This window comes from Amphichorda felina (genome assembly GCF_050947745.1).
Source record: "Amphichorda felina strain 45539 chromosome Unknown scaffold_1, whole genome shotgun sequence".
NCBI classification, from domain to species: Eukaryota; Fungi; Ascomycota; class Sordariomycetes; order Hypocreales; family Bionectriaceae; genus Amphichorda; species Amphichorda felina.
In genome coordinates this window covers 3,832,482-3,857,332 of record NW_028145049.1, presented here as the reverse complement: position 1 = coordinate 3,857,332, position 24,851 = coordinate 3,832,482, and the positions used below count along the sequence as shown (strand labels likewise).

Below are 24,851 nucleotides of genomic sequence, written 5' to 3'. Positions count from 1 at the left end.
CTGCCCATCGCCCCCAGTTGGCCTCATTGCCTCGTCACCACATCGACCACAACATCGGCCTGTCAGAACCTTGGGCCACGCGACCAAGCCGTTACCCCAGACATCATCATACGGAGCAATACCGACTGCCGAGGAGAGGACCATCACCCCACCAGGTAAAAGCTTGGAGAAGCTCCGGCGCTGTAGCCACGAGGTTCGGAGGTTGACGGATTGACCAGATTGATCAGCTTGGCAATTTGAGAGTCAGCGTTACGCTGCTCACGCACGACATCCGTGGAGCCTTCTGGGAAACCGCGTCGTGAACTTGCCGTGTGTTTGGCGCGCCGAGTTCTGAGCTCTACCACACCAGCCAATCACAGGCTGCGAATTGCTCCTTCCCGCCTTCCAATCTTCCAATCAGATCGCCAGGCGCGACTGTCAGATCGAACTCTTGGTCTCCTGGCGCCAACTCGACACTGCTAGCCCGTGTACAAGAGCCCCTGGGGAGCTCCTGCCTAGTACCTCATCATCATCACCATTTTGTCATTCACCCGCCATCCTGAACTCTCCTCAGCCTCCCCCTCCTTTCATCCCTCGGAGCCCCCAAATTTCCCCCGAGACTGGGCGCAGACCATCATCTCCCTCCACGCGACACCCTGCCTGGATGTGCCGTCTAGTGCGTCCACCTTGATAAGTCACGCCGCTTTAAGCACTCCCCGTTCGACGGTTATACCCCCCCTGGACTCTCTCAGTCTTCAGTCTTCACCAACACGCTTCGATCCCTGCCACGCCAGTGTGATTCCTGTCCTCCGGATAATACAGCACCAAATTCTGTCGGTGGTCACGACTTGAGCTAGAAAGCCCAGACACGAGCTAGTCGACGAATCGGCCTCTGGTGAGCCAAGGGGCTTTCAACCCCGGACACGAACCAGCGCATCGGCGCATAGGGATCCATTCCTCCATTCGACCAACGCTGGGCCTGTCATCTGTCCTGTGTCTTTGCCGCCAGTCATCCCTCCAGGAGCTCAGGCAGTCCCCGAGCCACCACTGAGGCACCCCCGTCCTCGCACAGCACCGCACAGCACAGCGCATCGCCGCGCTCGCAGACCCGCAGCTCACTTACACCACTAGCTCACTCCCACCACACCCCTCCCGAAACGGAACCCCGGCGCCAAACACACGCACACGTCCTCGTTTCCCTTCCTCCCGTCTTCCCTTCTACCCTTCCCCATATTCCACTCGCTACAATATAACAAGCTCCTGCTGCTGCTGCACCACCTCTCCTTGTCTTCCCTCCTCTCGATCAACCGTCACCGTCTTCCCTCACGGCTTGGGCTTGTCCGCCATCAATCCCCTTCCCGGCTCCCCCAAGGTTCCAAAGGTTCAAGGCCCTTTTCAAGCCATTTGCTTGGCTTGGACTCAACTCTCGCCTTTCGCCTTTCCCTGCCACAAGCATTTAAGAAACTTGGATCCGCGGACTCACGGCACCCACCTGGATAATCTCGCCAACATGCCTTCTGCCGACAAGCCAAAGTTGGGCAAGCTCGCCACGCCCATCTCGGCCACCTTTCCCTCCGAGATCACCTCTGCCGCCTCTGCAACGCCTCTCTCCGCCATCGCCTTCTCCATCAAGCCGGACCCGGACTACATCAAGACACCCATCAGCCCCCCCTCAGCCTACACAGACTTCCTCTCCAAGTACATGACCCTCAACTCACCACTCCCCCCTACTGGCGACACAACCCCAGAATCAGCTTCCGCTCCGGATACTGCCAACAGTGACCGGTCAGACTGCTCCAGCAAAGGAGATCAGTCCTCGCCCGCAACTAGCGAGAATGGGGACAAGCTACCTCCTCCAGCTACGGCTCCCCTTGTTCCCCCGAGCCCATATATCCCCTCGGCGATCCCAATGTCTGCTCCCCCCACCGGGCCTGCCACCTTCCCCAGCCTAAAAGTCCCACCAAGCCCTTCCATCGCCAACCTGGACTCGCCCGCACGGTCACCATTCAGTGCCCGCTCAGTCCACTCTGTCTTTGACTGGGAGGCGGCTCTCAAGGCGCGGACACAGTCGGTGAAGAAGAAGTCGTCGCGCACTAGTGTACGACATATCCGAGAGGTGGTGACAAGGACTGTCACTTATACGCCGAGGATGGAGCCGGCGCCCAAGGGCAAGAGGCGCAAAGTCGAGTGAAGCCGGCCCATCTATGATAATCTCACCAACATTTACGCTCATTCGAACAACACGGGTTGCTTGGAAGCCTACGCCATCCAAGCACTTGAAACCAACCAACCAACCATCAACTTGACGTTATTATTAGTCAACATTTTCACACCACACATATCGGCTACCTGTCCGAAAAACCACTTCTACGACATCACGCACATTTTGGGTCATGGCCAGACACGGCTGGAGTAATTTCAGAAGGTCAATTGGATTCCCCTATTCTCCTTTTTGTTATTGTTTACTACTTTTCCACGGTGTCACAAGGAACGGGAAAGCGGGGAACTGTATTTTCTTGGGAGGCAAAGATTTGAGGATCGGAGTCGGACGGCGTTCTCGAGTAAAGCAAGCAATTTTGCGTAAATACCACGGGGGCAGGCAGGCAGGCAGGCAGGCAGGCAAGCAATGAATAGCATGAGACTTCTTCGAGAGAGGGAGAAAGTAGCAAAGCGACCCCAGCATTCCAAAGTACCGAGTTACTAGACTAGACCAACGGGATGATTTTCCCTCAATATTATCTCACCGCTTGATTTGGTCACTTTTCGATGTTTATCGTCCCCCCTCATGCAAGGCGCAGGTCTCCCGCTAGGCCGCCGCCATCCCGTCGCGAATCCCGGCCGTACGACCCAGCCACAGGCGGCACTGCGGAAGAAGCCTGGGTGTGACTGCCACTGATGCCCATGAGGTGGATCATGAGGCCCTGCGAACACCTCCTATACCCGTACACGCAGATTTGTGATGGGGAGAGAGCGGGTGTTTCATCGTCGTCGTATCCCCGTCTGGGGTGATTATGATCCATGGTCCCGTTCGGACTGAACAGCTGAGGCTCGCTCCGAGTCTTTTTGAGTCACGATCCCAGCAGCCCTCGCTCACATGTCGACCCGGCCCGTATAGCTCCAAAGGCCGCTGAATCGGCCGCAGCGAGCATCCGTACCTGCCCCTTCGCTCACGGCCGGCATGATTCAAACAGGCAGACAAGGCAAACAAGGGCCACCAAGCTCAACAAGGTCAGAGAGGGTGGTGTTTCCCCCCTCGCTCTCCCTCCCCCGAGCGACGTCACTCGCTACACCCCCTTTTGCAAAAGCGGCGTCGCCCCTCCACGGCTCCATGGGGGAGAGACACTAGAGAGAGGAGGGGGATCCAAGAATCCCAGACCCCCGGCTCCCCGAGGACAGGGATCTAAGCGCCGTGTCGATGCCCACCACGCAGCATGATTGGCCTCCTCGCCGGGGCTCCATCACCCACCAGAGCGGGCCACCCGATGTGATTGGCCGCCTGCTAAGCGCCCTGATGTGGGAGTTCTCGAAACCGGCAGCGCCCAGCACCACCAGAGCGAAAAGTCGACAAAAAGGCACCCGACCGCAGTAGCCTTAGTTCGCCTGCCTCAGAGGCTCAGAGTGGGAATGCTTCGCCTGGCGGGCTACTAGCCATGGTATGCTACATAGTACACAGCTACTGCCGGTGTCGCCCTGCTAGCACGCTGCACCGAGGAAGAGGAGGAATGGGGCCCTTCGCGGCTTCTGTCCAGTGCCGGTGCACAGCAAAGTCCGGTGATCCAAGAGGCGTGCGGACAACAACCATGGCGCCGGGAGGCGCTATTGCGGATCGTCCCAGGCTCGGATCTCAGCCCAGGAGCTGCTCCATAAGGGGAATCGACCCGGACTTGGGTCATTTGGCCGACGACACGCCATCGAGACATGTACCGCTCTGACATCTATCAGAGGCAAAGTAGCGTGATAGATTGGTCTGCCCTGCTAGTTTCATCTCATGGACGGCACGCGGCACTCCTTGTCGTATTTCCCAATTTCAGCAGCACCGGTTCCTAATTCGTTTGATCCCCTGGGGTACGTATATGGGTAGGGCCTGGGGGAGTGTCGGGTTCGATGTGACAAGCAGCCAGAACCGGTCAATTCGACATCCCATTGGCTCCCGTGTCTCGATCCCCCGACGAACATCCCTGAAACAGCTGGACCGAGGGGTGGTGTGAAACCTCGTTTCAGAGCTGGCGGTTTCATGCACTCTGTCGCTGTTTGTGCTAGGGCGGAATATTCTTGGAACAACATCTACGTTGCTAAATTTGGAGCGAAGACATCGTGGATTTGGGTTGTTTCGAACCTTCCAGTTGGGGGCTGCTTCTGTCGGAGCTGTGGACGAATTCCTAGCCAACCCCTGTGAAGAAATGTAATAATGAATGTTTCTGAAATTGGCCGGCCGGGAGAGCGCGCTGGGAGTCAGGCCAAGCGCCGAGATGCACGGGTGATGACCTTAATCTCAAGCAAGAAATGAGGTTTCCAGTAAAATTTGTCAGGCGACACTGGCGACTGAGGTGAGGGAGCTTGTCTTGGGCCAAACTGTGTGCCTTATTCCACTTCCCTCACTTCCTTGGCCACTGCGTTGCAGAGTGCAACCTTGACACCAGCTCCCGTGAGCACGTGGATCCAGAGCCTCTGTGTATCACTCAGTCGGTCATTTGCGCTCTTCACCTCGGCGAACATGACCTCGCCGTTTGCTCCTCCGAGACCCTTGGACCTGTCTTGAGCACCATCATCTTCAAAACGCCGCCAGAGAATCAAATCCGGGATACCTCCTCCGCGTTGCTTGTATTCCTGCGCCATGACTTTGCACACAGCGGCTAATGCGTTGCCCCCGAAGCATGACACAAGCTCTGCAATGTCCTCGATATCAAAGTCCCAGTTGAGCCCGACGATGCTTGTGCGCCGTTCGTGCTCCCTTTCCCAGACTTCCCGAACGAGGCGTTCCCCTTCGCCATTGGCAATCTCCACCAGACGATGGTTAATTTCCGATGCTCTCACTGGGTAGAAGGCATCTGTATGTAGATCTAGAGGGCACGTCTGAAAGGCCGTCTGGAAGACATTCGGGATGTAGAGAAAGAGGATATCGTAGAAGAGGTAGGCAAAGAGGGTACGGATAATGCCCCCTTCGGCGTGGTACCCCTTCCACCCTTGTAAGCGGAGGTGGCTCAGGCACATCTCCTCCACGCTACACTCGCCGCCCGAGTCGAGCTCATCGAGCCATATGGTTTTAGTTGAGGCTGCTTGTCGCCCAGGTTTTGGTGCTAGATCCCTTTTGAGCTGGATACCCTCCACCATGATGTCGACAGGTTCTGCAAGACGAACATGGCCAAAGTCGTGCTGGAGTCTCCGAGGGATTCGCAGCTTCTTCTCTAGTTTAACCAACCGCTTCTGAAGATCATAATGGAAAATAAGATGGCAGTTGGGATCTTGCAACCCAGCCTCACATGTTGTCGCGGCTATCCTTTTCCAGTGCCTTTTCTGTTGCTCTGGGTCTTCAGATGCTGGATCTTCGTCTAACGTGGGCATGTAGTGCTCTTCCAAAAGAGCTTTGCGTTGGTACCACCCGCCTCGTCTGGCCACGTGGAAGAGCTTCTGGTCGAGAAGCTCAGTTAATATCGCATGCTCCTTAGCATGATTCTTCCACCTTGCAAATACAGCGAGCGCTTTGTGAATAATGCGGGTATAGGAGTGGCCAGGAGTAAACCTTCTCAAATAGGCACCCTCGCCCATTTCATAGATCTTCTGATCCTTTTCTTCTTCTTCTGCAACTAGTACTTTCCATCGCGGGTAGACGATTTCAAATACCTCGACGATTCTCTTGTAACCATCTTCGCCGGGGAATTCCCCAAATTCCGAGATGCGATCCACTTCGGATTCTAGTCTGACGGCGGCCTCGTATTCTAGTAAATGCGTTCGGGAGGCAAATATGGTCGAGGTGCGGCACACTATGTAGTCGGGGAAGTTTCTCCTTGCAATTTTCGCGAGAATAATCGTGGTAAGGGACTTTTCAGTCCACTCAGTCGATCTATAAAACACAAGATGAACTCGCTCAAAGAGCTTGAATGGCACGGGTGATAGCCTGACGCAGGGTCCGAGGATAGCGAGTATTTTGCGCAAGAAATATCGCTCTCGATTCGCCTCCTCTTTTCCCGGATTACTTGCTTGCTTTAGTGAAGGAGTCTCAGAATCGTCTGACCCGGGGGGCGCGTGACTATTGTGCCTACTCAGGCCAAGCGACATTAAGTTGGCCTGCTGTTGGCTCATTCGAACGAGGCCTTTGACTAATCCAGCCTTATTCCGGCCTTGGATTTTGGCCTCTTTTGCGAGAGCCTTGAGCTCGTCAAGGCTCAGTAACGGAGCTGCCTCTTCAACAGATTTGATGTGGTCTTCGGAAGCATCTGCAAAAGTGAAGGTATCCCCATATGTGGTGAGGGACACATCAATTTCAAGGGCTGGTAGTTCTTTATTGGTTACAGAAGTGCTCTCCGGAAGTGTCCGAGATTTTTGCAGTCTTTGAATTGCCTGTTCGGGATCTGAAACGTCGTCATAGTAACCGAGTCGACTTGATCGATGCCATGAGTCTGTTTTGCGAAGAAACAGCCGCACATACCTGCGCCATGTCAGTTGGACGGTCTTCCTCATGCGGGGAAGTAATACATGAACTGGGCCTCATAATCCAACTCTCGCCATTGACCAAATATCTCCTTCTCCTTGTCATTAAACAGGTGAGACTCCTCGTCTAGAACTGTGTCCAGGGCAAGGTTGAAGGCGTCGACATAGATGGAGCTTCTGCCCTTGATCCACATAGGACGAATCTTTCCAGGGGTGACGCCATCTGAATTGCTCTTCTGGGATAGTCTAAACGATTGATATTCCCTTATAGCTTCTTCGTCTGGCTCGGCTACGGGGAGCACATTTTCGAAGTCTGTTGCCTTGGCTTGGCGCGGGATAGGTTCGTCGCCATTTTCATGAACGGGATTGTCAAATATTTGACTTCTCTCTCCTGGATCTGATTCCGAGTCGGAGATTTCTGCCTTGAGTCGTTTTGCCGGCCTTGGAGACTCGCCATGCCTAGAGTCTAGGGAGTTCTGCATTGAATGACTGTCTTCAGTCTTGGGGCGCCTCGTGATGAAGTTTTCCATTTCGGCACAGTTGGCTGAACATAGAACAAGGCAAAAGGCTCTCCATCCAAACAACAGATTCCCGCATATTGCCCGGTCGTCACTGACAGGATGGGAAGACGCGACGGGGGAAAAGTGAACACGCCTGGAGTGGGGGATACGAAACACGAAATCAGCTGACCGTGTCTGGTCAATTTAAGGTCGGGCTCTGGAGGTACGTACCGACCGAGATTCAGCCGGCGCGCTGGCAGCTTCCAGCAACGGGAAGCTCCCTCCGGACTTCTGCCCACATACATTCGTCACTCAACACCCATTGAGACTTGGTTGAACGAAATGGCGGACGGAAGTGTGCAAAACGAGCCCACGGCACAGCCCTCAGCGCCTGCGACGGCCACGGGCGACGTGCCTATTGACGGGACACCGTTGCAAACGTTGGGAACCCCCCAGAAGGATACGGTTATGGCTGATGCCCCCGGGGACAACCTTGCGGTAAGCCTTGTGATGGCAGGAATCCAACATCTAAATATACTTACAACGGTAGTCTTCTCCGGCCCCTGCTGTCCAAGCCCCCAGTCCCGCCCCCGCCCGTACAGGGACGCCCGCGCAAGGCTCTAGAGCAGCCTCAGTACATCCTGATTCCGGGCTGTCACTGCCTGCCGAAGCACCCCCTCACGGAGACTCGACGCGTCGGTATCTGAACACCAAGGTTACGGGCGTGCTGCTGGAAGGAATGAAGCAGATTGCGAAGGACAAGTATGCCATGGGCCGCAGCAGTTTCTGGTACAAAAATGCTGACAACATTGAAGACCTGCCGACCCGCTACGAGTGCTCGGAGAGTATTTAATACAGAAGTCTAAGGAGATGGAGGGGACTGGCTAAAAGGGCGGGCTTCCCAGGGCGTTTTATTTCAAGACAAAAGGCACGTTGCATGAGTAGGCGTTGAGGATTCAGCGAAAAAAGGGAACATCACGATTGTTTTGGCCAGCAGGGATACCACAGTGGACGTCGTTGGTTTGGTTCGGTAGTTGATGCTCAAATTTGAGGCATAGAGCTACCCACTCGGTCTCTATGACCGGCGCATTGGCATCATGGCTCTAAATGCAAAGTTTTTCCTTAATGTTCCCCAACTCCGTGACCAGGGAATCCTCCGCGTCCACCTCACACTGCATTCTGCATCATCCCACTTTACGCGACGATGGTGCTGGCGGTAGCCGACTCGTACTTCCAGGTGGGAGGCAGGACACCGACGGACTTGTAGTAGCGGGCCAGGCGGTGGATACGGGACTCGATGAGAATGAGGCGGAACTTGGAGTCCTTGTCCTTGCGGTTGCGCTCAAGGTGCTTGCGGACGGAGACAGCCTATCAACATAGTCAGCATTAGCTGTTCCTCTAGGTAGATGGTATGCCAAGAGTGTGAATAAACGCACCTTCTTGATGAGCATGTAGAGGTCCTCAGGAAGCTCAGGGGCAAGGCCTATTGATCACTCTGTCAGTCTTGACCGCACAGAGGCATTGGGAGAGAATCTCCGCAAAAAGATATGTGTATATTCGTTCATCATATCCTCCGCTTCGTTTCAGGGATCCGTACCGTGGGCCTTCAGGATACGCAGGATGCGGTTACCTGGAATGGGTCAGCATCAATTCGAGGCATTGCATCTCCAATGTCAGGCAAACATACCGGTGACGACCTTGACCTGGGCAACACCGTGGGAGTCACGGAGAATGACACCGATCTGCGAGGGAGTGGCACCCTTCCGGGCGAGCTTGCAAATCTGGTCGACGACCTGGTCGGGGGTGGTCTTCAGCCACGCGGGGGGAGCGCGCGAGTAGGGGACCGCGGAGGCAGAAATGCCCTTGCCCTTGCTGTGAAGTCTGCCCATCTTGTCGGTGTTGTGGTGATGCTGCTGGTGCTTCGGATGGTTAGAAGTTGTCGGAGGTCGCGATCGTGAGGTTCCAGGTTCTCAAAGTCCGGAGGGCTTGTGTGGAGCAGTAATTTTTTCGCTTGTTAGGGCAGAGAGCGGAAAGTGCCGGTTGGTGCGCAGTGGTGGGGTTAGCTGCACGTGACCGCGGGTGTTTCGTGATGGAACCCTGAGAGGTGCCTGGGTTCCTTCATTACCTATCCTCGGCCTACGGTCGTTTTTTTTTCCCCCCTTCCTAAGACGCGTCGTCTGCATCGAACAATTGCGCAGCTGGTCAGGGTCCAACTTGACTGGCGTATGCAGTCCGACTGTTACATCATGTAAGTTCTATTATTCCTTATCTTCAGAGCATATCCTCTACCCCCGGCCGCATTCGCATGATGATAAAACTACTATTTCTGGTACCTCTTATGTTAGAGTCTTTCAGGCTCAATGAATGGAACTTCACTTCTGATATCTGGCCATGTCAATTCACTTTCAAATTCCGCTTTTGTCAAACCATGGCGCTAACCAATGCAAAGATATAGACTTGGAATCTCATCGAGAAGCTTTTCTAGAAGCTTTTCTAGCCATGAACGTAGATCTTGATAGACCAGGGATAGCTAGCATTGTACGATAGCAATAATTTAATCCATCACGCCCTAAACTACGCCTTAAAGACTTCGATGTTATACATAACAGCTTTTAGCACGTCGGCCGATGAAGTCGGCTCCTAGCCTCAAATTGTGAATTGTTTGCCCAGCACTGCCCTTCGCCTTTCCTGCAGCCCGCCCGCGAGACGTAGATGTCTCGAGCGTGGAGGCTCTTTGATCCAGGCGCAGTCGACACTATCTTACCAAGCGCCAACGTCAAAGTTCTCCTATTCACTTGGTTAGCTTTGCACGAGCAGATGGTGAGAATATAATCTCACCTCAGGGAAATAGGTCGCCACGACTGTCCTATCGGCAAACTTCCTGCCCGCTAGAGCCCTTAATGCCTTCGTTGTCGACTCGAGGGTGTCAAATTTAACAAAGATCTTGCCAACACCGGCGGACTGTCTGCTTCCGCCGGATGGCCGCGGAACCTTGAGGTCGACCACGGTGCCAAACTTGGAGCATTCTTCGCGGACATCCTCACAAATTTCTGTATGAAGAAATTAGAAATGCACTCAAAACGTGAAACCTTTGGGCGTAACATACCTTCGTACTCATCACCGTCCATCAGCTCTTCAGCTGTGACCATGTTGAGAAGCTGGAGCACTCGACTCTGCTCTGCCTCGTTTCCAGTTTGCGATGCAAGGCCGCTAATGGCGGCAACGCCCACGTCGAAGTTGGCCACCTGCGTCGGCCCTATGCTTGCCTTGGTGACCTTTAGCTTCTTACCACCGACGTCCATCCCGTTCAGTGTTTCGAGGGCAGGCTGGTTGGCAGTGGCAGGATCAGAGTATTCGGCAAAAGCAATTCCCTAGGAAATGTTAGAAGTGATTTCAGCTTGTGACTGTCGGAACTCACCCTGGACTCCTCAGTGCTCCGATCCTTGACTAGCGTGAAGGCCTTTGGTTTGCCAAAGGCAGCGAGAAGCTCGCTAACCTGTTCTTCCGTGAGGAAGGTGGGAATATTGGTGATGCTCAACTTGTGGATCGTATCTGGGACGACGCTCGAAACGACGTCGGGGTCATGAGGGGCCTCGTCGGGGATGGCCGGCATGACATAGTCCTTAGGTCGTCGGATCTGTAGCCCGCTAGGTGCTCCATTAACTGCTCCATTGGCGCTATCTTCAGCCTCCATCGTGATGCCATCCAGTGCGAAGGCCACAGTCGCGTCGCCGGGTGTCTTGAACTCGAGGACAGCAAACGACCGGTCAGTTGAAAACTGGCAAAGAACACAAGGGTCGGTACTCTCAATGACGTTTAATCCATTGAGCTGGAGATTGAAAAACCCAACCAGATTCTCCTCACTCGTTCCGGCAGGAATATTGGACACGATGAGGCGCTTCGACTGTCGAGAGCTGCTGGCCACCAGGCCTGTGCTGGATACTTGGCCACCGGGCTGGTTAAATTGTTGTAGTTTGGTGGGATCCATGGGCTGCTGGCGTGGAGCGCCAGGGAGCGGGAACATGCCCGAGAGTTTGGCTTGCTCGGCCGTGACGAAGTCATAGCCTGGAGGCTTGATATCCCACTGGGTCATGCGGCGCTTCCGCTCTAGGACGGGGACAACGTCCGTTAGATCTGGGGTGGGTTCTCGCTTCTTGGGGGGCGGCGACGCCGTGCGGCGACTTTCCTGTCTTCCAAACCCTTCATCACGTCGATCCCTACCGGGGCGTCGACGGTCATCGTACGGGTCCCTATCCCGTCGTGGGAACCTGTCATCATCGTCGCGTCGCGCATCCCGTCGAGACGAGCCACGATCGCGATCCCATTCTCGGTCGCCTCTACGATCGCGTCCAGAGTATCGATCCTCACGCTCTCTGTCTCTATGGCTTCGGCTTGAAGAATAGGCATCGGCGTCTCCCTCTCCTCGTCGGTGGCCGCGATGGTCGGGTGATCTCGAACGCCTGCGGTCGCGGTCGCGGTCCCGATGCCGTTCGCGACGGTCGTCACGATCGCCTGCGCGGGGCTGAGAGGTATTAGCAAATAGATTGAAACGACAGGAGTAGATGGAACAAACCGGATAGTCACGTCCCCTCCTCGAGTCTATTTAGTTAAGGCGGGATGTTTAGTGGTAGTTTAGAACACGAGAGCGGGTGGTTGGGACTTACCTCGAGAGGAATAGCTGTCGCCGTTCATGATTAAAATGAGGCGTTCTGGAGCTCTTGAGAACCAGGAAGCCGAGCAAAGATGGACGGTGGCTGGCGGCTTTTTGGAGACCAAAGTGAGCCGTGGATTGATGAAGCAAGTAGGAGGCTTGACGTTCCCCCAAGCGGAATGCGCGAGGCTACTGGAGCTTTTTCTGCTAGAATGGACTAACCTGATGTAGCTTAGTGGAAAGAAATGCGCGGTTCTCAGTGGATACTCACCGAGGCTACTTCGGTGAGCCCAGCGCTCACCCTTGGGCGAGCCGCCTGCAGGGACCTCGAGGGGGCACCAGTGCCACCAGTGGCTACTCGAATTCCATCTGCTCAGCATCAGCCTCATTCCCACCAGCGACGCTACGTCAATTCGTGGCGGCTCTAGATGGGCCTGAACCTTGGTCATGATGGCTGTTAAAACGATATCCGAATGGAGGAAGCTGCCCGTGTCACTTGCAGAGTTGTGCATTGATACAACATTACGCTGTGGGCAATCTTTCAGATGGCGCAAATTCAACGACGAATGGTTTGTTTTCACCGAAAGCCTCTCATTTCCTGGATAGATAGCTAATTCATATTTTAGGCGATGCACTTTGCATGGGCGCATTCTGTCTTTGAAGCAGGATTTAACTCATTTGCATTATCAAGTCACCTGGCCAGAGCAGAACACCCTAACACTGCCCACGCCGCCACTGTCGAGGGATGATAGCCTTGAGGACAAGGACAATACAGAAGCCTTGTTGCGCCACTACTTTAGTTTGGACTTGGACCTTGGGAGTCTCTATGAGCAATGGTCCAGCGTCGACCCCAATTTCCGCAAGAAAGCCCCGACATTCACAGGAGTGCGCATACTTAACCAGGACGCCTGGGAAGCCCTGATTGCTTTCATCTGCAGCAGCAATAACAACATCTCTCGCATATCTCAGATGGTGAGAGGTCACCTATATGTCATTCTTTCCAACTTTTATACTAACCAATTATCAGGTACACAAGTTATGCAAACACTATGGGCCGCTAATCGCTCACATCGAGGACGAGGCCTTTCATGATTTCCCAACACCCGACGCCTTAACTGGTAAGGGAGTCGAATCACATCTACGAGAACTCGGTTTCGGCTATCGTGCAAAGTACATTGCAGAGACCGCTCGCATGATCGCTAGGGAGAAGCCGAGTGACTGGCTGGAATCTCTCCGGAACCCCGAGGTTCCTGGATTCGGCACACCCCATGTGCCCAGCGAAAAGCACGTCACTTACAAGGAGGCACACGAGGAGCTGCTGACTCTGAGAGGTGTTGGTCCAAAAGTTGCCGACTGCGTGTGCCTAATGGGCTTGGGATGGGGTGAATCTGTGCCCGTGGACACTCACGTTTGGCAGATCGCACAGAGGGACTACAAATTCGGCAAAAAGGCTAAGACGTTCAACAAGGCCATGTACGATGCGGTAGGCGACCATTTCAGGGGCATGTGGGGGAAATATGCTGGGTGGGCACACTCTGTCCTCTTCACTGCCGACCTCAGGGAGTTCTCTGACCGCAGCCCCCGCAAGAAAGAATCACAAATCACCAAAATTAAAGAGGAGGAAGTCGAATTGGAGCAAACGAGCCCATCTAAGAAGAGGAAAATCGTTGTAAAGACTGAGATCAAGACTGAGATTAAGACAGAAGTCAAGACAGGGGAGGGCACAAGCGGTCCCGTCGTTGAGATAGAGAGAACAACAAAGAGGCCGAGAACGCGTGCTAGGAAATAAGTCACTTATCCTCGCTATCACACGGGGTGGGTCTTGGCGGTGTCTGCTAAAGAAATATTTTGGCTCATAGAGAACAATGGGAAATTTGACGCCCTGAGAGCATTTAACTAATATTGAGATATAGAAATTAATATAAAATTGTAAATTATCTTGAAGAAAATGTCAGAGACAACTGGCAAGGTAATATGTTTGAGTATGGAGGTGTACTCCGTAGCAAGGAATAAAAGGACGGCTAAATGCCGGGCGTAGAGCTCTTGGCGCGGGAGACTTTTTGCAGCCTGGTGCAAAGCTTCTCTCACTGCAGTTTCAGGTTCGAGATATCAAGCCCTGTCAACCTCATCTCCATGCACAACACCGGCCAGGGACCCGCCACCTGCGACTCTGAATTGGATGCGGGATGAAGCCCGAATAATCTAAGCCAAGATGTCGGACGCCGATTTCGAGACGATCAAGAAGCTCCAGCAGGAGCGCAACGCGGCCGCCGCGGCCAAGAAGGGCTCGCGCACGCTGGACGACGGCAGCCAACGCACCGACTCAACCAAGCAAAAGCTCACCGACAGCGCCGATAGTGCCCTATACGAACGCGATGGCGGCGACAAGTTTGCTGGCTACCACACGTCGCTGCCGATGGGTGATGACGATGATGAGATGGAGGATGCCGACAACACGCGCCGCCTTGTCGGCCAGTACACTGCTTCACGCGACATGATTGACGAGTTTTCTCGTGGCAGTGGCGTTGAGGAGGATGATATACTTGCCGGTCGGGGCGAGAAGAGTGGGCGCATCACCGATCGCGAAACGGATTACCAGAAGCGCCGCTTTGATCGCGTCCTTACTCCCACGAGAGCCGACCCTTTCGCCGAAAATCGTCAAGCAGGTGCAACTGAAAATGGTTCCAGCTACCGGGAGGTTATGGAAGCGCGTGAGCTTGAGCGAGAAGAGGAACGCGTGCGGCGGGCGATCGAGGCCAAACAGAAGGGTATCGAGGACGACGACGAGGCTCAGCCAACACTTCAAGATGGCGACAAGGAAAATGCTGAGGCTGGTTCCACAGAAGCCGTGACAGCTGGGAGGAAGCGCAAGAAGCGCTGGGATGTTTCCTCCGGTCCGGCCGAGGAGGAAGCCAAGCAAGAGACCACCGACAGCGCCAAGGCAAAGCGCTCCAGATGGGACCAAGCACCGTCTCTCTCGGCGCCAGGGCCTGAAGGCGCGAAGAAGCGATCTCGATGGGATCAAGCTCCCTCGGCCACCCCCATGGGCAACCAGGGGCTAGCTACTCCCGCACCGCAAACCCAGACCGTTCCGATGCAAACCTTTGGGACAGACATCTCGGGCCGCAACATGCCCCTCAGCGATGAGGAACTGGACATGCTTCTGCCTGGAGAGAATGAGGGTTACAAGATTCTCGAGCCTCCTCCAGGATACGCTCCGGTGTCAGCACCAGCCCACAAGCTGACGGCGACGCCGGCTCCCCAGTCAGGCTTCATGATGCAGGACCCAGACCAGGTCCGACTGGGCGGCAAGCCCATGCCGGCGGAGATCCCAGGCATTGGCGATCTACAGTTCTTCAAGCCAGAGGATATGGCATACTTCGGCAAACTTACGGACAACTCGGACGAGAATGCACTCACTGTGGACGAGATGAAGGAGCGGAAGATCATGAGGCTCCTGCTCAAGATCAAGAACGGCACACCGCCAATGCGAAAGACTGCTCTTCGACAAATTACGGACAATGCCAGGAACTTTGGAGCTGGTCCCCTCTTCGACCAGATTCTACCTCTGTTGATGGAGAAGACTCTAGAGGACCAAGAGCGACATCTGCTAGTCAAGGTCATCGACCGAATCCTATACAAGCTCGATGATCTGGTGCGACCATATGTCCACAAGATCCTTGTAGTCATTGAGCCGTTGCTCATTGATCAAGACTACTACGCCCGTGTGGAAGGCCGTGAGATCATCTCGAACCTCAGCAAGGCTGCTGGTCTCGCCACTATGATCAGTACCATGAGGCCAGACATTGACCACGTGGACGAGTACGTCCGAAACACCACGGCCAGAGCCTTTGCTGTTGTGGCGTCTGCTCTAGGTATCCCGGCATTGCTACCTTTCCTCCGAGCCGTCTGCCGTAGCAAGAAGTCATGGCAGGCCCGGCACACCGGAGTCAAGATTGTCCAGCAGATTCCTATTCTGATGGGTTGTGCAGTCCTGCCGCACCTCAAGGGCTTGGTTGAGTGCATTGGCCCGAATCTCAATGATGAGCAGACCAAGGTCAGGACTGTGACGAGTTTGGCTATTGCTGCCCTAGCCGAGGCTTCCAACCCTTACGGTATCGAGAGTTTCGATGATATCCTTAACCCGTTGTGGACCGGCGCTCGAAAGCAGCGAGGCAAAGGCCTGGCTGGGTTTCTCAAGGCCGTTGGGTACATCATCCCCCTCATGGACGAAGAATATGCCAACTACTATACAAGCCAGATCATGGAGATTCTTCTCCGCGAGTTCTCATCCCCTGATGAGGAAATGAAGAAGGTTGTGCTCAAGGTGGTGTCCCAGTGCGCTGGCACCGACGGTGTGACGGCGGGATACCTCAAGGAACACGTCCTGGACGAGTTCTTCAAGAGCTTCTGGGTGAGGCGCATGGCCCTGGACAAGCGCAACTACAGACAGGTTGTGGAGACAACAGTGGACATTGGTCAGAAGGTTGGCGTCAGTGAGATTGTCGAACGGATCGTTAATAACCTAAAGGACGAGAGCGAGGCCTACCGAAAGATGACGGTGGAGACCATCGAGAAGATTGTTGCCAGTCTGGGAGCCGCTGATATTGGCGAGCGACTCGAGGAGCGCCTTGTTGATGGCATGCTACATGCTTTCCAGGAGCAAAGTGTGGAGGATATTGTCATGCTCAACGGCTTTGGCTCCGTCGTCAACGCCCTGGGCACACGCTGCAAGCCTTACCTCCCCCAGATTGTCAGTACGATTCTCTGGAGGCTCAACAACAAGTCACCCACTGTTCGTCAACAAGCGGCCGACCTCATCTCCCGGATTGCCATGGTTATGAAGCAGTGCGGCGAGGATGCCCTCATGGGCAAGCTTGGTGTCGTGCTGTACGAGTACCTAGGTGAGGAGTACCCTGAGGTGCTCGGCTCCATCCTGGGTGCTCTGCGGTCCATCGTCACCGTGGTGGGAATTTCCCAGATGCAGCCCCCTATCCGAGACCTGCTGCCCCGTCTGACGCCTATTCTACGAAACCGACATGAGAAGGTGCAGGAAAACACGATCGATCTTGTCGGCCGTATTGCAGACCGCGGACCGGAGAGTGTCAATGCGCGTGAATGGATGAGGATTTGCTTCGAGCTGCTCGACATGCTCAAGGCGCACAAGAAGGGAATTCGACGTGCAGCCAACAACACGTTTGGTTTCATTGCCAAGGCCATCGGCCCCCAGGATGTCCTGGCGACCCTTCTCAACAACCTCCGTGTCCAGGAGCGACAGTCTCGTGTCAACACTGCCGTTGCCATTGGTATTGTCGCCGAAACCTGCGCCCCGTTCACAGTACTACCTGCTCTCATGAACGAGTATCGCGTGCCCGAGCTCAACGTCCAGAACGGTGTCCTCAAGTCCCTCTCTTTCCTGTTCGAGTACATTGGCGAGATGGCCAAGGACTACGTCTACGCAGTGACGCCTCTCCTCGAGGACGCCCTCATCGACCGCGACCAGGTTCACCGCCAGACAGCCGCCTCTGTGGTCAAGCACATTGCCCTTGGCGTGGTCGGCCTCGGATGCGAGGACGCCATGGTCCATCTCCTGAATCTACTCTACCCCAACTTATTCGAAACCAGCCCGCACGTCATCGACCGTATCGTCGAGGCCATCGAAGCCATTCGAATGGCTGTCGGCCCCGGCGTAGTCATGAACTACGTCTGGGCAGGCCTGTTCCACCCGGCCAGGAAAGTGAGGACGCCGTACTGGCGGCTGTACAATGACGCGTACGTCCAGGGGGCCGATGCCATGGTTCCATACTACCCGAACCTGGACGAGGACAAGCTCGACAGGCCAGAGCTTGCAATCGTGTTGTAAGAAGAGATAAGGGATGGCATGAAAATTTCTTTTCGGGAAGGGTGGGGGATTTGTGATACTGCCGAGAGCCTCTAATTCTGTAGACCGAGTTGGCAGCATGTTACCGGCGTTTAACTGGGTAATTCAAAGCGAATACTTTCTACTTCTGGTTCCGTTTCACTTGCGAGAGTCTCTGACATGGCTACATTGTTCCAGAGGATGGGTAGACGAGTAATGGTATTCACACCAAACCCCTTCCAGCCCGCGGAGCGTTCAGCGTCGGAGCCCTTATCCCGGCCGCTGTCTCCACATACAGATATCTCCCCACCGACGATGCTACAATGGTTGCCTGACAGCCTCCTATCCAGGGTCATTCCTTGGAGAGGCTGGAGAGGCCACCTCCGTAGCTTGGTGGATATTGTTTGGCGCGGGTTGGTAGAGGCGGCCGACTGAACACCGCCCTGAACACCATCGCCATATTACCTGCCCCTGGCGCGAGGAGCAAAAGTTCTTATGCGCCTAGTGGCAACTCCACGATATCATTACGTTCTTGGCACATCGGCAGTCAACGATTCATTACCGGGCCTACACGTAATACTACGTCGAAGTATCGAGTGACTACCCGGGTTATTCGGATGACTTCATTTCCAGCGCACACGCATGCGCCCTGTGCGCATTTCTTAGGGCCAACCCGCAATGCATCCATCCAGAATGCAGAGGACACTTAACACAGGCTATTCCGACGAGCGGAGGTGGCCAGGTCCGACAGCAAGCTAAGGAGGGAGTTGACTGGTGCTTGAGAGTTCCACCCCACGTGCCGGGTGCCGGAGGGCGTCGGAGGCTCAACAATAAAGACCAGTTTGGCAAGGCTAGGTAAACTCCGAGATGACAGATTCTCGGTATGATGGCATGGTTCTATGAACTACTATAAGTAGAGTGGGTGATAAAAAGAAGCAACTCCGCTACCACTAGGGCAACGGCAGCTGTGTTCCGCTTTCAACGGCTCACAAAACTCGTCATAAACCCCTAAAACAGCTCAAGCAAAGTCATTGTAAGGTCGTCAACGTAGCATTCGCGTGCAAGATGGCACAGAGCCAGATCCTGGGTTGGTCGGCATGTGTGACCCGGTGGCGATATCCCGTACAGGTAAATGAAGCAGACTGTACAGAGGAGGAAGGGGAACCTTTGAGGGCCAGGCATGGCCGTATCAACAACCCCAGGTACAAGACGGTTCACTGTACATGGTACTCGGTAGGATTCGATCGTGTATGTTAGGGGCGGGCGGTGATGCCGGCTGTTGAAAGCCCCTTCCCCCGGCAGTTAGGAAATCCAGGAAGCCGCCATCATCCCCTGTGATCCTTTCGGACCAGCCCTGCAGTAGAAGCGACAAAGAAGTCTTAAAGGGGGAATGGAAGAGGCTCCGAAATCCCAAGCGTAGGAAGAGATCGCCGTCGTTCCTTTCCTGCTGACTAGCCACCCGCCGGTTGGCGGGGGATGGCCAACGCTATCTCCAAACGCTTCTCTGTGACAAGACGCTGCAGATTGGGCTGACACCGGCGAACTAACCCTCCACTGACATGAGAGCTCAACTCGGCAAGCACCAAGAGGAACAAGGTCACGAGCGTCTCCAACCACGTCCTTCCGCAGTCCACACTGTGGGTAAGGCAAGGTCCAGGGGCCAGGGTTGGGAGGGGGAAGTTGGCCAGCAGCCAGTCACTTCCAAGCACTGTGCTGGTACATAGAGAGAGGCTGGCGGTTTGTTGACCTCGCCGAAGTCGCTTTTGGGCACTGATGAGTGCTGACCCGCTACTCAGTGAGTGAACACAGCGGGGCTGGCTGGCGGTCGCCGCATGCTAGTATCGTGTCCATCAGCACGTGGAGGACAGAGGATCGTCGCGAAACGAGATGCGAACATGCCCAAGTTTTGTCGACTCTTGCCGCAAATTTGATGGCCTTTCTGCATACAATTTCACTTTCTTGGATTCCATTCGCACCTACCATGGTATGCCAAACAACCCCTATCTCGCTGTATCTGTTCCTTCCAAGAGTCCGGCTCCTGCCTTGTGCTTTCGGCCGGACCAACAACCTGGAAGTCACCCTCCATTCTCTACCAGATGTTAGAAACACGCCCGCACGCTATTTCTGCACCCGTGGCCAAGGCCGCTCCTGCATCCACACCCGCGCATCCCAGCCAATGGCAGCACTGCAGCATGACGTTGCATGCCCCTGCCAACGCCAGGGAGGACTTCTGGGGCCCGCAGCCTCTGACGTCAAGGGCCAGCCAGCGCCGGGGCGACTCAGGCGCCACTGAAATCGCTGCATTCCGCCGTGACAAATGGATTCGTTGCATCTCGGTCCAGCGCAGCTCCCACGAGGCACCAACAATTGGTGAAGTCGGTGCGGTGATGCGCGCACACTGGGTTGAGCAGTTCTGGAAAGAACCCTGGAGTCAGCGCCTGTTCCACTGAGCCCCTTTCCCTCTCCAGATTGCTGCTGCCTGCTCGAACGAAATTCGAAGCATGGCAGAACCTAGAAAAGGAGAACGTCAAGAAAGCAGGCGGCACCATCTGCGCCTTCCAGGGCGTTTGGTCGGGGTTAGTGCGCCCGAAGCAGGCGCCTCAGCGTCGTCACCAACCAACCAGCGGGCCCAATCCAGCAGAGGCGTGCAGCGCTGTTCCCCCATCCAGCAGGACCCTGAAAATCCAACCAGCGCGAACTCTAGCACAAAGCATCACCCGACACACCAGAACAAGTCAGTCTCCAGGGCCGGGCATAAACTCAGCTACAACCTCCAGTTCGTCTGACTGGCCGACCTTCAGTAGCTTATTATTGGGCTTCCACCATCCCGCATTCTCGTGATGTAGGCAGACGTCATTTCTCATTTGGTCGTCCTACCATTCACGGTATTCCTCCGTCTCAGGTGGAACTCCAGTGGCACGGTAGCGGCAAAATGGAATCCTCCATTGTCAATGCTGTACCACACAGCCAGACACGACAATTCCGGTCCCCCTTTGCCACCGCTAGGCGACGTAAGCGCTAGTTTATTCTCGTCAAGAGGCGGATAGTTGTACATCTCCAAAGAGGAGGTGGCAGAGTGGGCGTAGAGGCGCGCCCGTCGCCTTGGACAAGGGACCCTCATCTAACTTGTGCTACGAATCTCGTACAAGACGAGGCTCTAGCAATGCAAGTTCAGCACTGCAAACGGATTGATGGTGGCATGGGTCGCTCAAGCAGGCAGAAGATCTGTGGGCAGATCCGAAACTGCGGCGTCGATAATGGCTTGGGTGATCGATGGCTCACCCATGCGTCAAGTGTCATAATAACGGCTCCAAGGGGGTCGCCCGCCAAGCTCCAATGCCGGGCGACCGCCGCACCCGTTGCCTTTCCCCTCGCCAAGAGGGCAGATCGACCCTGACATCTTGAAGATCCGGAGTTGCTTCTCGATGTTTATTTCAACCTCCAATTTGACCATCTCCCGATGGCGCCCCCAGTCATCCACGATAGTATATGAAGCGACCTCAATCGGTTTTTATTGGCAACAGCGGAGTCAAAAGCCCCGTCCCTCTGTGACCCTGACAGCCTGGCGACCTAGCCAACCTCAGAAGGAAGGAATGGAACAACTGCTGCATATTATTCGCCCCGACATCAGTCCCCTCCCAGTCCCCTCCCAGGCCGCTTGGGGGTTCGGCAGCGAGCCGCAACCGAAGCAAGCAAGCAAGCTGCGCAGAAGAGGCACGAGACCTACCATTCCCGCCATGAATAAGAGCTCATAATGGGGCATCAGCGCCATCAACGCCATCAGCTCCCACCTCACCCCATCCAAAGAAGACAAGGAGGGAGCAAAAATGCGAGACCGGTCCCCTTGTCGCCCCACAAAGCTTGTCCAGGCGCCCTATGGGGTCTGAATCCCCGACCGGAAATGATGCGCAATTTCTGAAACGCCCGGACCATCCTCCCTCGGGAAAGTGATCGCCGCCCTCGCTGCACCTCTCGTCTCCTCTGGTCCTCCACCTCGACAGCTTGGGTCCGTCCTAGCAGGCTCCCAGCCAGTTAACGGTGCCAGGTCGATTGGTGCACCTGCGCTTCTGCACCTGCTTGCGTGGCCTGGCCGACTTCTGTCGGCCCATGCTCGCTCTTGTCCATCTGGGAAGGAGTTGCTGCTGATGCATTCTTCCTAATGTCCGCTGATGGTACGCAAATCAACCCTGTGGAAAAGGGGAGGGTGTCGACAGCCGTACTTGCTACGGCCAAGCCCATGTTGACGAAGTATCCGTATTAGGACGGCGCAAGGTGTACCGCTTCGGCGGAAGCCCCTTCAGGGAACACTTGGAGGGCATTTCCGAAACAGTCGCCGCATGGGGATTTTTGAATTACTATCGTGTGAATTCCCATGCGACTCGTTCCACAAGGGATAGCCCTGTAATGGCTGTGACACCATGATTTGCTGGCCCTTGGTATGCGTTTCGCACTGGTACCGCACCGCACACCACCACCCTCACACTGCTCCCCATCACCAGTTTCAAGATGAGAAGGGAGGCGAAAAGGGGAACAAGTGACAGACAGGTTCCAAGAGCCATGGCCCACGGGCCACAATTCATATTCGGGTATCGTCGCTGTGTGTCATGAAACTAATCGTACAACAGTCGTCGTCGCTCATCTTGTGCGCGCTTGACCAGAGGATGCCCATCTTTTTATCATCCTTCGCCCTGAAGCCAGAAATTATCCAACCAAAACGACAAAAAAAACGGCACACCAGTTGAAGTATTCCTTTGAACCCCAAAACGCCTGTGTTGCTGGGTATATCGCCTTCGGATTCTCCCCTATTCTCCATCTTCCAAGCCAACCCATGATATCCATCCAGAAAAGTTAATGTTTAATAAAATCCGTAAATCTCGGCCAGTTAACGATAGACGTGATGCCGTGACAGACCGCTGAAATTCAAAGCGTTTTTGATCGAACATGATCCGACTTCGTCGCCAAATCAGACAGCGACGGTATCGTGAAGTAGTATTTCTTTTTGCGTCACCATACCCTCCTCCTCGGGTTTTCTCGACTCTCCATGTCGGTTCACAGCTGCTGCTCTATGCCGCGCCTTGCTGTAAATCTTGTTGCGTGGGCTTGATCGAATTAGGATTCTAGGGAAACGCGGGCCCAAGTGATGAAAAGGACATTGCCTGCTTTCTCGCTGGTTGTTGCAAGGCATTGTCGACCGACGGTTCCAGCGCCGGTGCCAGAAGTCATGTGATGGTCTCTCGTCCACGCGAGAGACCATCGTAGATGTACAATTTGAAGTGCCCAAGATGGTCACTTACTCAGATTGGTGGTCCTCGGAACCAGCCTCGGAGCGCGCCTCGCCCCGGTGGACCTTGCGGTGACGGCGCAGGTTGGATACGACGGAGAAGTGTCGCCCGCAGCCCTCAACCTCGCATGCAAAAGCTGTAAGGATTATCAGTCATGCTCTGGTAAAAACAAGAGAAAACTGGAGGGGCCACTTACGCTTCTCGCCAGTATGGCTGTACATGTGCGTCTGCAGTGAGCTCGGCCTGGTGAATCGCTTGTCGCACACCTTGCACTTGTGCTTCTTCTGGGTGCTGGAGGAGACCTTGGAGCTGAACTGCCCCATCATTGACTGAGGGGCAGGCGGCATCTGCGAAGCCATCATTCCTTGAGGCCGGGGTAGGGTCCTGGTGTTGACGGACTCGATATCAGAGCCGGCAGTGGAGTAGTCGGATACAGAGTCGCCGTAGTAGGAGCTGAAGTTCCCGCTCGACGAGATAGATGAGCTTTGAGAGTGCGTCGAAGGGAAGCCGTACGAATCAACTGATGACCGGTCACTGCGAGGCGGGTAAATGGCCCTTGGAGTTTCCTGGCTCATGGCAAGCATGCCGTGGCTGGCGTCAAGGGCATCCGCGAAGCCTCTCCGCTCATTATCTTGTTGCTGCTGCAGGTTCCTGCAATCAAATTGTCAGCCATTACCGACACAGACCTGCGATACCGAGGGGAAGACTTACGCAGGTGAGTATTTTCCTGAACGCTCCGCGTCGCTGACCATGCCAAACTGAGCTGGTCGCACAGGAGCGGGGGGGTATGCGATGGTATCATAAGGGGCACCAGAGGTCGCAAACTGCCCACTGACTGGAGAAGCCGAGCTCGTGTAGGCAGCATCTCCGTAAGGAGCGGATGTTGGCGGGACACGGTTCATGCTCATCATATCTTGAGCGCATCTTGTCAGCACACCTCACTCTAGAGCACGGTATAGAATAGCGCAACTGAGTGCATACCTGCAGACGAAGTCACCGGGATTGATCCATAGGATGCCATGGAGGAGCCACTGCTGTTGCTGGTGCGTGGAGGCTGAGGCTTGCCTGCCATCAAGCTTGGGTTCAGAGGAGGCTGCTGGTTGCCGACAAACATGCCGCTGTTGGGGGCGCCGGACTGAGGCTGGGATGAGGATGAGGACCAGGGGTTGGAGAAGGCAGGAGAATGGCTGTGATGCTGGTAGTCGAGATTCATTGTGGGACCGAAACGCTGCTGCGAATTGTCCAAGGTGATGGTCATGGCTGATGCAGGACAGACGCAGGCCGAGCGTTGGCCAAGAGTTCGTGTGGCGCCGTGTGGATAGGTGACGCTACTATGTATGTATGTGCGTGAGAGGGTTGTGTGAGAGGTTGTGTGAGAGTTGCGTGAGAGGTGTGCGGGAGTTGTTGGCAGTGACGGAGAGGGAGGGGAAGGTGCGAGTGAAGCTTGAGTGCGGGCGACAGGAGAGTTTGTTGATCAGATGCGGGATCCCGACTAGAAAAAAAGCCAAGTCGGTAACACAGATCAGAGACAAAGATCCCGACCGTTGTCTGGAGTTTGAATGGAGAGTCGTGGTGGGAGCCAACGTGGGATCAGCGAAGTCTTAAGTGCCCAGGCTTGAGGGGGGCCTTGAATTGACGTGCGTCAACCGGGTCTTGGGACAGATTGGATAGCGGGTGGCCAGTGCAGGCTTCCCCGTCCCTTGAGGGCAAAAAAAGGTGTGCCGACTGTAGTAAAAGTGATCGGCAGCCCGCTATCCTTTTCGCGAAGGCCGCAGTAGCAAGGGTCGGTGCGATGAGGTCGTGGTCGGAGACAGTACTAGGGACGTGTGAGCGATACTGTATTATACGGCCCTCGTACCGGCGTGTGCGAGTACCAGCGACCCAGTGCCCCAGTGTGTCCCAGCGTCCCAGCGTCCCAGCGTACCAACGGC

At 55.0% G+C, this 24,851-nt stretch overlaps 9 protein-coding genes across 9 annotated transcripts; 4 read left to right on the top strand and 5 right to left on the bottom strand.

Moving 5' to 3' along the window:
• Positions 1–1,489: 1,489 nt before the first annotated feature.
• ACO1O0_001265 (uncharacterized protein) lies at positions 1,490–2,170 on the top strand (the record flags this gene model as incomplete). Its single annotated transcript, XM_083190752.1, has 1 exon — positions 1,490–2,170. The coding sequence occupies one exon, from the start codon at positions 1,490–1,492 to the stop codon at positions 2,168–2,170; it is 681 nt and encodes a 226-aa protein (XP_083054611.1).
• A 2,390-nt stretch (positions 2,171–4,560) lies between these two features.
• ACO1O0_001264 (fanconi-associated nuclease 1) lies at positions 4,561–6,634 on the bottom strand (the record flags this gene model as incomplete). The annotated part of the gene is made up of 2 exons (XM_083190751.1): positions 4,561–6,537; positions 6,626–6,634. 2 exons carry the CDS (start codon positions 6,632–6,634, stop codon positions 4,561–4,563), a joined length of 1,986 nt encoding a protein of 661 aa, XP_083054610.1.
• Positions 6,635–6,653: 19 nt separating this feature from the next.
• Positions 6,654–7,157, bottom strand: ACO1O0_001263 (VRR-NUC domain-containing protein; the record flags this gene model as incomplete). The annotated part of the gene is made up of 2 exons (XM_083190750.1): positions 6,654–7,093; positions 7,118–7,157. The coding sequence occupies 2 exons, from the start codon at positions 7,155–7,157 to the stop codon at positions 6,654–6,656; spliced, it is 480 nt and encodes a 159-aa protein (XP_083054609.1).
• A 312-nt stretch (positions 7,158–7,469) lies between these two features.
• On the top strand, positions 7,470–7,980 carry SDC1 (COMPASS (complex proteins associated with Set1p) component; the record flags this gene model as incomplete). Its single annotated transcript, XM_083190749.1, has 2 exons — positions 7,470–7,625; positions 7,678–7,980. The coding sequence occupies 2 exons, from the start codon at positions 7,470–7,472 to the stop codon at positions 7,978–7,980; spliced, it is 459 nt and encodes a 152-aa protein (XP_083054608.1).
• A 341-nt stretch (positions 7,981–8,321) lies between these two features.
• Positions 8,322–9,016, bottom strand: RPS13 (40S ribosomal protein uS15; the record flags this gene model as incomplete). Its single annotated transcript, XM_083190748.1, has 4 exons — positions 8,322–8,495; positions 8,564–8,610; positions 8,725–8,757; positions 8,815–9,016. 4 exons carry the CDS (start codon positions 9,014–9,016, stop codon positions 8,322–8,324), a joined length of 456 nt encoding a protein of 151 aa, XP_083054607.1.
• An 871-nt stretch (positions 9,017–9,887) lies between these two features.
• Positions 9,888–11,819, bottom strand: ACO1O0_001260 (uncharacterized protein; the record flags this gene model as incomplete). The annotated part of the gene is made up of 6 exons (XM_083190747.1): positions 9,888–9,914; positions 9,966–10,177; positions 10,234–10,498; positions 10,546–11,649; positions 11,701–11,726; positions 11,792–11,819. The coding sequence occupies 6 exons, from the start codon at positions 11,817–11,819 to the stop codon at positions 9,888–9,890; spliced, it is 1,662 nt and encodes a 553-aa protein (XP_083054606.1).
• A 409-nt stretch (positions 11,820–12,228) lies between these two features.
• On the top strand, positions 12,229–13,567 carry OGG1 (8-oxoguanine glycosylase OGG1; the record flags this gene model as incomplete). The annotated part of the gene is made up of 3 exons (XM_083190746.1): positions 12,229–12,347; positions 12,405–12,750; positions 12,806–13,567. The coding sequence occupies 3 exons, from the start codon at positions 12,229–12,231 to the stop codon at positions 13,565–13,567; spliced, it is 1,227 nt and encodes a 408-aa protein (XP_083054605.1).
• Positions 13,568–13,990: 423 nt separating this feature from the next.
• On the top strand, positions 13,991–17,641 carry prp10 (U2 snRNP complex subunit HSH155; the record flags this gene model as incomplete). Its single annotated transcript, XM_083190745.1, has 1 exon — positions 13,991–17,641. One exon carries the CDS (start codon positions 13,991–13,993, stop codon positions 17,639–17,641), a length of 3,651 nt encoding a protein of 1,216 aa, XP_083054604.1.
• Positions 17,642–22,928: 5,287 nt separating this feature from the next.
• On the bottom strand, positions 22,929–24,133 carry ACO1O0_001257 (C2H2-type zinc finger protein; the record flags this gene model as incomplete). Its single annotated transcript, XM_083190744.1, has 4 exons — positions 22,929–23,056; positions 23,117–23,571; positions 23,632–23,833; positions 23,902–24,133. The coding sequence occupies 4 exons, from the start codon at positions 24,131–24,133 to the stop codon at positions 22,929–22,931; spliced, it is 1,017 nt and encodes a 338-aa protein (XP_083054603.1).
• Positions 24,134–24,851: the final 718 nt, after the last annotated feature.